Genomic DNA, 13,817 nt, shown 5'->3' with positions numbered 1-13,817 from the left:
AGACAATTCAAAGGTGATCCAGCCATTAACTAGCATTTATAAATAGTACTTCAAGATTTGCAAAGTACTTTACAAATACTATCTCATTGATCATCACAACAGCCTTGGTAGGTAGTTGCTATTTTCAACCCTGTTTCATGGATGAGAATAAGGCAGACCAAGGTAAAATAACTGAAAACTCATATAACTAGTAATTGTCTGAGACTACATTTGAATTCAGTCCTTTCTTACTCCATCTAGCTTCAGTACCTTATCCAGTCACATTACTGTCTATTTGCTATTTGTGGTTGTATGATCATGACCTTCATAATTGACATACTTTGTTTTATATTAAAATTTGAATTAATATCTTTTGTTTTTATATTTTTAAGTTAGTAATATATTCCTCTCCCTATCCCATTTCAGTAGCAAAAGAATTTTAAAAAGAAGCTGAAAACAAAAGTTTAGTAAAACTAATCTTAGTACACTGGACAAGTCTGATAATATATGCACTTTTCCTCACCCATAGTTCCTCACTTGTACCAAAAGAGAGAGGGATATACTTTATCATTTCTTTTCCTGAATATGAATTACAAAAACTCTACATCATATAGTATAACAATGCAAGCTACAGCATAATAACAAGATGTTTTTTTTTCTTGAATGGCTTATTGCTTGCATGAATTAAATGCTTATTTTCATCTAAATAATGGAAGTTATATTTATTTTCTTTTATTAGTTTCTCCAACAATAAAGTCTACAGGACCTTCTGAGAGATCTGTAGTGATATACAAATCTGTAACCTTACAGTGCATAGCTAATGGCATTCCCAATCCTTCTATCACCTGGTTAAAAGATGGCCAACCCGTGAACACTGCTCGAGGAAACATTAAAGTAAGTAAACAATAAATCTTTCATCACATCCAACCTCAAAAATTTGCAGTGAGTTACAACAACAACAACAAAAAAGTATTGGTGTGTTTTCACTTTTTTTTCTGGATTTACCCACATAGGCCAGATTTTTGTTTTCAATACCTACCAAAAACATGTATTATTGTGACAGTTTAGAGCTAAGGAGATTTGCTGACAGGGCTGAGAGAATGACATGGAAGATAGGTTCTGAAATATAGGATCATGGCAGAAGGGGATAACACTGGAATGGTTGAATGGAAATTAAGATCTGAGGGATGGAATTATACAGACTTCAAAATAAGGAGTCTAAGACCAAAGACAGACAAAACAAACTCCTTTGGTGTCTTTAGATTTCTCATATGTAAGAAAAAAAAGCAGGAAAAAGGGGATGCAGAATTTAATTTCTGTGGTCCTCTGCTTATTGACTCACTGAGGCTTCTATGATCTAACACTGTTCTGAAAGTCAAGAAACAGGGATTGTTTTCCAAGCTTTGACAATATACTAGCTATGTGATCTTGAGGATGACATTTATGTTTATTTGTTAAATGAGTCCATTGAACTCTCCCAATGTCTATTCTAGCTTCATCACTCTAAATTTCTATGGTTATAAAGAATTAAAACATGATCTGGACTTCATTACTATAATTTCTTGAAGGGCAACTTGCTGTTTTATTTTTTCTTATTTTATTCACAATGATTACTAGTGATTTACATGTAATAGCTCTTAAATTATATTTTAATAACTGAATGACACCAAACTCCAGTCTAGCTTACTAGCTCAACAATTCAGGTAACAGGATAATAATAATTATAACTACCAAATCTAAACTTTAAAAAAAGGATAAAGCAGTGTAATTTTGAATTTCTAAAATCATGCTTCTATGTCAGGAAAAGTCAAATTATTGTATTATAGATTTTTATATAGTTTTATTACTTAACACAGCATAATTCCTGGCACAGACTAGGCTCCTTGATAAATTTTTATCAGCTTATTTAAAAAAAATTGTGGGAATTGAGTTAGAGGCATAGCTATTTTAGTAAAAAAAAATGTAATTTTCAAACCATTTACAAATTCTATAAACATTTTATTTCACTCAAAGATAGCTTAAAATTTCACACACACACACACACACGTAATTGTAATTCAGGTTGCCTTTTTCATATTTACTGGAATTCCAAGTCATTGGTAGTAGATTTTTCTTAGCTTAACTATGTTCTTTTCAATAATGTCTTTCAACCAGTGTAATCTTTTTTTCTAATATGATCAATTGGTCCTGGCCTAATATGTTAAAGGATAATTTAGGTAGTGGAGAGAAACTAGAATGAGATGTTTTTTCACATGTATCAGCTTGTTCTTCCATGTGGCTTTTTTTTTGAGACTCAGAGATGAAGGTTACAAGCCACTGTAACATTTTTGTTTCCAATCAGCTTCAGTCTTCTGGCCGAATTCTACAAATTGCCAAAGCCCTTCTGGAAGATGCTGCTAAGTACACCTGTGTGGCTACTAATGCAGCTGGAGAAGCTCAACAGCATATTCGCTTACATGTGCATGGTAATTGCCATTTCTTCTTATAAGGAATCTATCTGTGACTTTTCTGATACTGTACATTCTATTTTATAGAATCAAGAATTGTTTCTAGAGACTTAACATGGCAAAATCCACACCATTTTATCTTATATGCAAAAAAATGTACAATTAAAATCATCATTTACAAACCAGATAACAAAATATGTTGTTTAGATAAAAGCACAGAGTCCACCATGGTCCTTTGAGTTAAATTATTGCCAAGGCTTATCATTTGATGAAGCTTTAGTAGGTGCTAGTTAATATTCAGTAATTCTTTGTTGTTCTTTTGACTGAACTAGTGATAACTCTTCCTTAGATGCACCTGTGATTTTTTTTTTGTTAGCTTATAAGTGCCTTAAGAGAAGGAGCTACCTCATTTAGACAATTTGCACAATGTGCTGATTTACAAGCACATATTCTATGTGCTCAATGTTTGTTGACTAATTTGTGATTTCTCTTGGAAGATTGGAGATATAACAAGAACTACATTTATTAAGCTATTCTGTACAATACATTTCATTTCCTGATCAGGAAGACACAATTTTGCTAAGATATCATCTTTATAAAGCCTGTAGTTTGGTAGAAAGAAAAGGCACAAGCACCGGTACCCCGATAACCCATATTACTAAATTGTAAAAGCATTAGAGAGATACAAAACAAAATACTATGTGAGGGCTATGTAAAATCCAGGAAGGATCAGTGATGTAGTCAATTTTTTTTAATTGGGTCGGAATCTAAACTACTACGTTACTACCCATGAAGACTTCCAAGACTTCTATGTTTCCACCACTGAACATTGTATTCGTATACATAAAATACTCGCTTCTACAGGCAGTTCAAGCAGAAAGTAGATGACTTCTTTTTGGTTATGGACTACATGGCCACTGAAGTCCTTAAAATTCTTAAAGACTATGATTCCATGCTTCAGAGTCCAGCAATGTCCTTGCAATTGCAAGACTTGTATTTTCTTTCTCCTTTTCTCCAATTTCATGCTATAAGATTTTCCCAAACTATTTTTTTGGGGGGGAGAGATTGGGAATTCATTTTCCAATTTGAAATCTTATTGTTAAACTGGATTGCATTTGAGGAATATATTTTAAATTATGTCTTCTTTTCTTCCTAATGGATATATTTTCACTTAAATAAGCTTCAACAATTCAGACAATCCTAAATTGGTCTAGCACCTCTCTTTTAATCTATTTCCTAAAATGGAACTCATGGTCTAATCACAGATTTAATTAAGATAGTTAGCAAGTTTTCCTTTTAGAAACAAAATGTTTAATTTACTTTTGCTCTTTATTTTTTCCATCTCAGTTATTCATATATTTTAACAATATTTAATCATTTGTTCATCTCATTTTGCTTCATCATCAAATTGATTTTGCATCAAAGAATAATTTACCTTTAAGTAAAAGCAACTGCGATTTTTGGACAGATTGCCTTTCTTACCTATCCTTGTGTCTTCGATGTTGACATAGACATATATAAAATTGAAAACATTTCGAAAAATTTTCAGGCTTTCCCAGGATGATCAGTGGAATCTGAATTACAGACTGAGAAATATAAATCAATTATGAATGAATTACCCAGAATCATAGAGTAGTAGGGAGAACATGTATATAACCTGTGCTTTCTTCAATTGGAGGTCCCCTGAAAGCTACCATAATTTCAAATCATCCTTCATATATCTATCTACTCAAAAGAACTCATGAGTCTCACCAATGTTCCTTTTACCAGACCAACCAGAAGATGTTCAACAACAAAGACATTCAAGTAGCACAGAAAATTAAATAAGGAAACCCATCCTTTATCCCTGCCCCATCTGGAGAGACTTATTCTCCCACTGATAGTTCACCATGGGAAAAGAGGGAACATATATACATAAAACTAACCAACAAACTACATTTTAGAATGAGGTGACATTCTTAGGAAATAACCACAAAAAAATTCTTGCTAGAAGCCTTCTCCATCTTCAGTGTTGTTGTTATTGATTATTCTCCTCCAACTTTTATAGATTTCCTTGCACCATTCTCTTTTTTTGGTCATAATTTCATTGTAATTGCAATGTTGTTCTGCATCTTGGAGCTATTCTCTCTGTTGCTTAATCATTGGCAGCTGATTCTCTAAAGCTACTTTGCTTTCTATCAATTATGCTGCTGAATTAAATGTCTTTTGCTTTGAAATAATATGGACTTGGTTGACGCATAGCAGGAATATCAGTGAAAGCTTGAGAATCATTACTATCTATATCAAATCTTTCCTGATCTCCCCTCCTCTTCACTTTCTCAAACAGCAGCTAGTACATCTTCCCCCTCCCCGGCCAAAAATGTTGTAGGTATGTAGTATTTATATTTGTAATATATGTTCTTTTCTTCAGCTCAATTGGATACTCCTCAATGCAGAGACTATTTTATTTTTGTTTTTATATCCTTAGCAAAATTCCTCACACATAGTAAGTGTAAATACTTATTATGAATTGACTGATTGCTCTCAGTCAGCTGAAATCATATTTTTCACTCTACTCTGTGGAGCTTTTAGCTCTTTTAGCACAGTTTTGGGGCTCTCTTCTTCTTTTGTCATTTAACCCTAAAGGCAGAGTCAGATAGTCACTCTTCAGTTTGCCTTTGACTTCTTTTGGTATTATAAAAGTTCACACTGAGTTTTCCTACCACCACTTTTGATTTTAGATTAAGAAAATTTCTTTCAAGTCTTTTTCACTTTCATGGTACCTATGCTAACCATAGGAATTCCAATTATCAAAAATGGAGGAGCAGGATGGAATTAATAACTTTTTATTTCTTTTTTTGTTGTTCACTCATGTCTGACTATGCACAACCCCATTTGGGGTTTTCTTAGCAAAGATACTGATGTGGTTTGCCATTTCCTTTCCAGCTTATTTGCAGATGAGGAAACTAAGGCAAAGTTAAATGATTTGCCCATGTCATACAATTAGTTGATGTCTAAGGCCAGATTTGAACTTGGGAAGATGAGTCTTCCTGACACCAAGCTTAGCACCCTATATAGTCTGTCACCTATCTACCACAATCTTTAATTTCTTTCAGGCATAAAATCATTATTGTTGTTCCTACAAAATGAAAGGAACTAAATTATATCTTTTTTGACTCTTGTTCAAGAGCTCAAAATAAAGTGCATATGGTAAAGGAGACCTACCACAAAGATTTTTTTAAAGTACCTAGAGATCTAAGAATATGGTGGGGAAATATTGCACATTTTCCCTTGCTGGGGCAATTTCCTATAATTATCAGTAAGTTTTTCAGAAGCACAAAACTGCAGTAATCTCATTATATGCAATTTAGCAAGTGTATTTTCTCTGATAATCATTTTTGATGTAAAGATTCCTTTTTCTAGACCCAATACCAGGGAGAAACACTTTTCTCATTTTATTCTCCATTCTTTCACTGTTGCAAAAATATTATTTTATATTTTTTTCATAGCAAGTGTAGAGACATTGGGTTACATGATAGGGTTAAATTGGCTTTTATGAGCTAAGTTGGGAATGTAACCAACATTGTTTCTATAGGAAAATCTGTTCTCAGTTCCAAAAACCTGACTTTAAAAATGTTTGGACACAAGCCCATGTGCAAGTCTCATGTATTTCCATTCATTCGTTACTTTCACCATTTCCAGACCAGTATTGATTGAGCTGGGGAATATACACCCCCCACTCCTGCTTCTTTTCTACCACAGGAGAGAAAAGCAGCCAGGAAAAAAGAGTTTATGGATTCCACCTTTATTTCCTTCATGCTACATTTACTTGATGTAGAAGCAATGTCTGCCTTCCTTAGTTGTTTCTCTTTTAGAATGAGGAAAAGAGTATCAGAAAAGAATTAAATGAAGATCTGCACTAATATTCTTTTTATCAAACCAACAAGAGGTCACATCAATTTCACAGCAAAATACAATTAATTAAAAGGAACAGCAAAATAAATGACAAATAAAGTCTTCATATACAAAGGAATGTATTTCCCCATAGTAGAAGAGGGAGTAAGAGCATACACAAGAAAAAATATTGGAGGAGAGAGCACAACTAGGCAACACATTTATTCAGGGTTCGTCACTCTCTCAACCTTTTTTTGTGTATGTTTGGTGCTGCTATTGTTTATTTTCCCTTGCAAAACTACCAGTGATTTCCTCCTAATTTATTGACATCCATGAGTTGTGGCTGTTCTACTGAGTTACATTATTTTCCTTTCATTTTGTTGCTCATTGTGTATCTGCTAATCTCCTGAGTCTGGGCTGTACTCTTCCAATTTCTTCCAAGCTAGAGGATTGTATTCTAGTCTCTAGGCAACAATGATAAATTTTTATTTTGGAATGAGGGAGAAAGTTCCTCAAAGCACAAAGAAATTCACATTCACAAGCATTAACTTTAGTATTTTAAAAATTATGATTTTACTGATATGGATGGAACACAGATTGAAGTATTGTAAACCTTAGTTACAGTCTTCATGAGCTGTTATGGCTACCACCTGGAAGTTAGTCTTGTGGTGAAGAGTCATCTTGAATTGAACTACACTGATGTTCAGGTGACAGTCAGACAATGGTTGCACACATAATGATTATCAGCCTAGCAAAATCTGCCAGAAATTGTTATTTGTTGGTACCAACTTCAAAAGTTTGTTCTAAGAGCAAATATCAATATTTAAAATGAATTGAATATAAATTTATCTTCAGTTTAATTGGTTTGTGTTAAATTGATAGCTTTATAATTATATTTCCTATTCTTTTTCAAAGAAAATTTAAGGCATTTCACTACTATAAAACACTTCTATAAATCCACTTTTGTGGATCAGTTTAGGAGACAAACTAATACTTAAATTTTCTGGAGGAGAATGTACTTCTCGTTTCAAACAACAGATTTACAAATAAACTTTTGTGTATAACCCATTCAGAAGTTAGGAAATTTTTATACTTTCATTCATTCTAATAGGACTAACCTTTCTCTATTCTAGATTCTGCTTTTTAAATGTCCTGGCTTCTAATCTTTACTCAGAGACTATGTATTTGATTCTTTCAACAAATAATGATAAATCCTACTGCTGCCTTTATTGTTTACCAGGGCCCTTTGGAGACTTTAATAAATCCAGTGGAAACATCTGCAGAAATATTTGTCATTATTATAACCTTCTAGTTTATGTGTATATGTGTGTGTGTGTGTGTGTGTGTGTGTGTGTGCACGCACGTGTGTGAGGGAGGGGGGATGTGATGCCAAATTACCGTTCATATATATATATACATACATACATATATATGTGTGTGTGTGTGTGTGTGTATACACACACACATACACATATGTATGTGTGTATACATATTACATATACACTGTGTGTGGATATATGTATATGTGTTTTTTATTCCCAAATAACTGTCAAATAATACCAATCAAAAACTTTTTATTCTCCCTCTGCTCTTTTTGGTTTCTCACATGTAGATTAAAAGATAAGGGAACCAGATTTCCATTTATTTATGAATAAATTGGATCTGTGGCACTATTCCTGCAATTTCTTTATATTAAATTAGATAATTAAGTGGCACTAACTCTTTCATGTTACTATCATTGTCACATGCTCCATCTACTATTCACTATTACCGTCACATATCTTGGTTATTATATATCATAACTCTTGGGCCAGTAGGATATTATTATAGCATTAGCTATACTTATAATAAAAATAATGAGGAACTATTGAAAGAATTTCCCAAGAACACAATTTATTCTTCCAAACTGATTTAAATGTTAGGGTTGAATCTTCCTCATTACTCACCCAAAAGTGAGTGCAATAATTTTGGTATTATTTTTTGTATATCATGTATAATTTCCCCCCTTTGTAAATGGAGAGATTCATTAAGAATATGTAAAAATCCATCCCTATCTTGAAGACTAGATATGTGATATTTTCTTTTAGCCATTTTCCTGTTGTCAGTACCATTTTCACTATTATGTGTATGCACTAAGATCAACAAACACATACATGTGTGTATGTGTGTGTGTATGTATGTATGTATACTTATGTAAATTTCAAAAAAAAGTTACAGATTCCAATCTGTTTCTACCTTAGTATATGATATTGGCACATTGTTTTTTTCAGAGAGAGAATATTTGGTAGTTGACATTGCTGTTGATAAGTCCATTAGGTTTTTTTTTAATTAAACTTTTTATTTACAAAACATTTGCATGGGTAATTTTTCAACATTGGCCCTTGCGAATCCTTCTGTTCCAAATTATCCCCTCCTTCTTCCCAACTCCCTCCTCTACATGGCAAGTAGTCCAATGTATTCTAAATATGTTAAATATATGTATACATATTTATACAGTTATCTTGCTTCACAAGAAAAATCAAATCAAGAAGAAAAAACCTGGGAAAAAACACAAAATGCAAGCAAAAAACAGAAAGAGTGAGAATGTCATGTTGTGGCATTCAGCTCCCACAGTCCATTCTTTGAGTGTAGATGGCTCTCACTGAATGATTGGAATTGGTTTGAATCATCTAGTCCATTAGTTTTTATGGGCTTATCAGCAGTAGTATCAGCTGGCATTATAATCAATGCCATATGCAAAATTTTTTCAGCTTTGTAAAAACCTCTCAAAACTTTCCCCTGTCATTATTTTTCAGGAATCCATGGCGATTCCCATGTTTTGACATAAAGCATTAGAGTAGCACTTTAATGGAAGAAATATATGTTTATAATAGACATTTATAATATATATGGATTATATAATATATCCATATATATGTATAATATATAATATATATTTCCATTTATAAAATATATATGGAAATAGGTAGGTGGATAGATGATAAAGTAGATAGATGATAGACAAATAGCTAGATAGTTAAGAGAGAGATAGGTGTATAGAGTATCTATCCCCTGTATTAAAAATTTCTGACTCAGAGAAGAAGCAAGTAGAAAAGAGAATGAAGAAGTCCTGTTTGCTGATTTTATAAAAGACTTAAGGTATAGAAGCTTAGGTGCATAAGCTAAGCCATAAATTCTAACTCTCTGACTCAACCCATTATTAAGCAAAAGAGAGAAGAATGGCTTCTCTGAATTCTTTGGCTATATATCTCATTTTTGTGACATCTGTGCATGTCTGCCCACAATACATGTATTTTAACTAGATTTCACATAAAAATATTGGAAAATAGCATAAACATAATGTGATATTTGCTTCAAATCTTACCACCTTTAAGGATTGTTTAATAGAAAATTTCAGTCATGGCCTTCAAATCTCACTCATAGCCAAAAGAAACATCTTACCACATCATATGACTGATGAGTGGTCAGCCACCCTTGTTTAGAAGATTTCATATGATTGAATAGCCACCACCTATTGAATTAGCCCACTTAATCAGCCTTCTAATTCTTGGGAACTTTATCTGTATGTTAATCTTAAATTTCTAGCTTTGCAACTTACATCCATTGCTTTTAGTACTACCCTTTGTAGCCAAACAGCACAACTTAATTCTTCTTGTTGACAACCTTTCAGGTTTTGAAGACATCTGTAGTGTATTTCTTAAGATCTATTTCCCCCTGACTATACATTTTCAGTTCCTTCAATTCATCTGTTTCATAATTTTCAGGCCTATCAACATTCTGCTTTCCTGTCCTTCCTAAGCTGTGATGTCCAGAATACAAAGGGATTCTCCATATTGTTTTCTGACCTCTTACTCTTCTTCATATATCTTAAGATTACATTATCTGTTGAGTCAATATTATCATTTTAATTCACAAACTAAAACTACTTTTTTATTAAATAAATTGTTATTTAGCCAGGAGTGTAGTGGGAAATGCTTATGTAGTTCTTAGCAATTTTCTCCATCATTTCCTTTAGCCAGCCAATCAACAGAACAATAAATCAAACCCTGGTTTGTAGTGTCTGTCTATTTCCAATTTGTAAGTGCTCATATTAATTTTTTTAATAGTCAGTTCTTACTAATTTAGTTCAGGCTGTCTATAGCATTTCCTTGTGCTTAACCTTGCTTCTTCTACCTTAGATTATAATTATGAAGCTTATTGTGGGAACCCAAGTTTAATTTTTTACATTCTTCTCTAGAATTTACATCTCAGCCCAGCGTCCCTGCCTGTCAAAGTGCTTTTTTGAATCCTCTCAGTTCAGTCATTCATTGTGTTATATACTCTTCTGAGCTTTGTCTTGTTCGCAACCCTGGAAACAAATTGCCATATTGCACCTCCAATGTGTTATATGTTATGGTCTACCTAAGAAATCAATCTGATTGGTCCCATTGTCTTCTCTTGTAAGTTTTAGCCTTTAAGATTTTTAGCCATTTAAAAGTAATTTCAGAAAAAAAACTGAAGAGTATAAGTAAGTCTCTAATTGATAACAGGATTGAAAATCTCTTTTCCTTAAGTGAATTTTCCCTGTGTATTATGTCTTTCCCAATGACAATCTGAACTACAGCTTGAAAGATTTAAAATAATCATTCAATCAGTTGACAAACACTTATTAAATACTTACCATGGGTCAGGTACTTTGCTAAATGCTGAGAAAGCAAATATAAGGGGGGAAATGATCTTTTGAGATAATATTTGTAACAGAATGCATGATATATAGTAAATAAAGCACTTAATAATGCTTGTTTACCATCACTAAAAAGGAACTTTCATTCTAATAGAGAGGACAGCACAAAAGAAACCTTAAGAGACAGAGATGGTGAAAGTACTTGAGGCAGGGGCATAATGAATCTTGAAGAGCAAAGCCTTGTGAGAATGACTAACTGAAAAGCCTGGTTACCCTTCTTAAGTGGAGATTCTGAGAAGAAACATCTAATCAGAGAGAGGGATCTAGGAATACAGTTTTATATTTTAGAGCTAAAGGGACCATCCTGGATGAAGCGGTCTCCAGGCCATGATAGACACAAAGTCAAGGGAGAAATAAAATTAGTTGGGAGGAAATCCCCAATATGAAAATTGTTCATTTTTGTACTAGGTTACCCACAATATTCAGAACTATAACCCATATTTATTAAAAACTTAGCCTGCATATTTTTTTACAATAGCTACTATATGTTTAAATCATAAGTCATGCAGTGTTTTTGTGTTTCTTCCCAGAGGAAGATTTTTTATATCATAGAAACTTTTAAAGATCTATTCATAGTGCATTCAACATTGAGATACTCAATAATTGTTGAATTTAGTGTCAAATGGTATAGGTCACCTTCATGTAAAATGTTTCAGTAATTATTGAGATAGGGAAGGGATTTGTAACTTTCAGTTTCATTGATGTAGAGAAGTAGTTGGTAACTTCTTTCAGGTGAACACATTTTCTGCCTGTCTGTACTTAAAAAAACTTACTCAATATCCATAAACAAACAAAAAACCTTCCAATTTTTGCCCCAGAATATGCATTTTTATCTGACTTATTCAGAATGTTTATACTTTTAGAACCTCCCCACTTTGAGAATGCAGGGAAGATGTTGAATGAAACAGTTGTGATTAACAGTCCAGTACAGCTTGAATGTGAAGCATCTGGAAATCCTTTGCCTGGTATGTTTGTTTACTTTAGTATGTTGTACCTTATTGTGTTTGAGAGATTCTAGGAATTATAAAACTTTGTGTGAAAATAATTTTCTATCATAGCTCCAACAATAAAATTACTAAGATTAGTAGCGAGTAAAACCTAGTATAAATAGTATCAAAAAGTGAAGTTTTGGAATTTGCATTGCGGTTGTTAATTACATAAAGAGCATTAATATGAGTCACTTAATTGTTATGAATGTTCATTTCATATAAGCTATCCAATTAATAATAGTAAAAATGGAAGACATTTAGTACTTTAAACTTTGCAAAAACCTTACATATACCATCTCATTTGATCCCGGGTAATATTATTATTCCCATTTTGCAGATGCAGAAACTCATTTATGGTTAAACAGCTATTAATTATGGGGGGATAGCAGTTTAAATAATATTTTCTGACATAGAGCCCAGTACTTTTCCTCATTATACAATATTACTCTTCCAAATCATTTGACATTTATTGCTGTGATAAAGAATATACAAATGAGGCAGCTATATGCATGGTAGATAGAGTACTAGGACTGGAGTCAGGAATACCTGAGTTAAAAGGTAGCCTCAGACTGTAGCAGTGTGATCTTAGACAAATTATTTAATCTCTGTTTATCTCAGTTACTTAAACTATAAAATGGGGATAATAGTAGTATTTACCTCACACTGTTGTTATGAGGATCAAATAAGATAATATTTGTAAAATGATTTGCATAATATCTGATAATAAGTTCAACAAAGTAGCATCATACACAAACTATGTTGATTGTCATGCTAAACTGCTATTACTGATGAAAAATTGGATTTTCAACATTTGTTTAATCCTGTTGATTGATAATGTACATCAAAAATTTATAACAATGAATCTTGAAATCATGTAAGAAAAGATGCAGGCCAATCTTTTTACATTGGAAGAACATCAAAAAAAAAAAAAGAAATAGCATAAAGTAAATGTGTTTTCTATCTAAGGATAATTATCTTTAGGTTCAGAGAATGAAAGATAATTTTTAATGTCTCCCTATTAGAGAAGAAGAGACAATCCTAGTCCTCCATTAATATATTTGTGATGTTGGGAGAAAGAAAAGCCTTCCTCATTCTGGGTGAACCTCTTATGATGAACTTTTGTAAGAAAATAAACAATAGTCACATAGGGCAGTGGAGAGGGGAAGATTATTATTTGCATGGTTGCGGGGGATCTCCTTTTTTGGTGAGGTCTTAGATCCTTTAGGTTTTCTAGTTTGGAGCAAATTGGGGAACCAACATGAACATGGGATTAAGAGAGTGACTTCCTGAATGGCAATTGTGCTGCAGCTTTTCACACTTACTTTTTTTTATTCCCCCATATTCCTCTTTCAGCAATTACATGGTATAAAGATAATCATCCACTTTCAAGCTCTGCTGGTGCCACTTTCTTGAAAAGGGGACAAATCATTGAGATTGATAGTGCTCAAATTGCTGATACTGGCATTTACAAATGTGTAGCCATCAATACTGCAGGGACTGCTGAATTATTTTACAGCCTACAGGTTCATGGTAAGTTTCACCTATCCTAAATTAATCTGGGCAGGGCAGTTATTCAAAATAACTCAAGGACAATAAGTCTCTTGAACTTTTAATATAAACATTTATTATGTTATCTTGGTTTAGAGACTAAAGCATTTAAAATATATTGATATATAATCAAAATATATTGACAATATATTATTTTTTGAGACATGTTAATATCTGCTTGATCTTTAAACACGTTTAAATGGTTTTTCTAGTCTTAGAAATCTTATTAGCTAGTTATAATAATCATGTTTATTAATA

At 32.7% G+C, this 13,817-nt stretch overlaps 1 protein-coding gene across 1 annotated transcript in view; it reads left to right on the top strand.

Moving 5' to 3' along the window:
- The window catches only part of HMCN1 (hemicentin 1), a 503,334-nt gene that overhangs the window by 322,072 nt on the left and 167,445 nt on the right, over positions 1–13,817 (top strand). Inside the window, exons 35-38 of the mRNA XM_051998776.1 lie at positions 719–873; positions 2,321–2,444; positions 11,886–11,987; positions 13,365–13,541. Of these exons, the coding sequence (XP_051854736.1) occupies positions 719–873; positions 2,321–2,444; positions 11,886–11,987; positions 13,365–13,541 (558 nt within the window). The remainder of the gene's footprint in view (positions 1–718; positions 874–2,320; positions 2,445–11,885; positions 11,988–13,364; positions 13,542–13,817) is intronic.

The sequence above is a fragment of the Antechinus flavipes genome, chromosome 4 (assembly GCF_016432865.1).
Source record: "Antechinus flavipes isolate AdamAnt ecotype Samford, QLD, Australia chromosome 4, AdamAnt_v2, whole genome shotgun sequence".
In the NCBI taxonomy this organism is placed as follows: Eukaryota; Metazoa; Chordata; class Mammalia; order Dasyuromorphia; family Dasyuridae; genus Antechinus; species Antechinus flavipes.
This window is presented reverse-complemented; position numbering and strand designations above follow the sequence as displayed.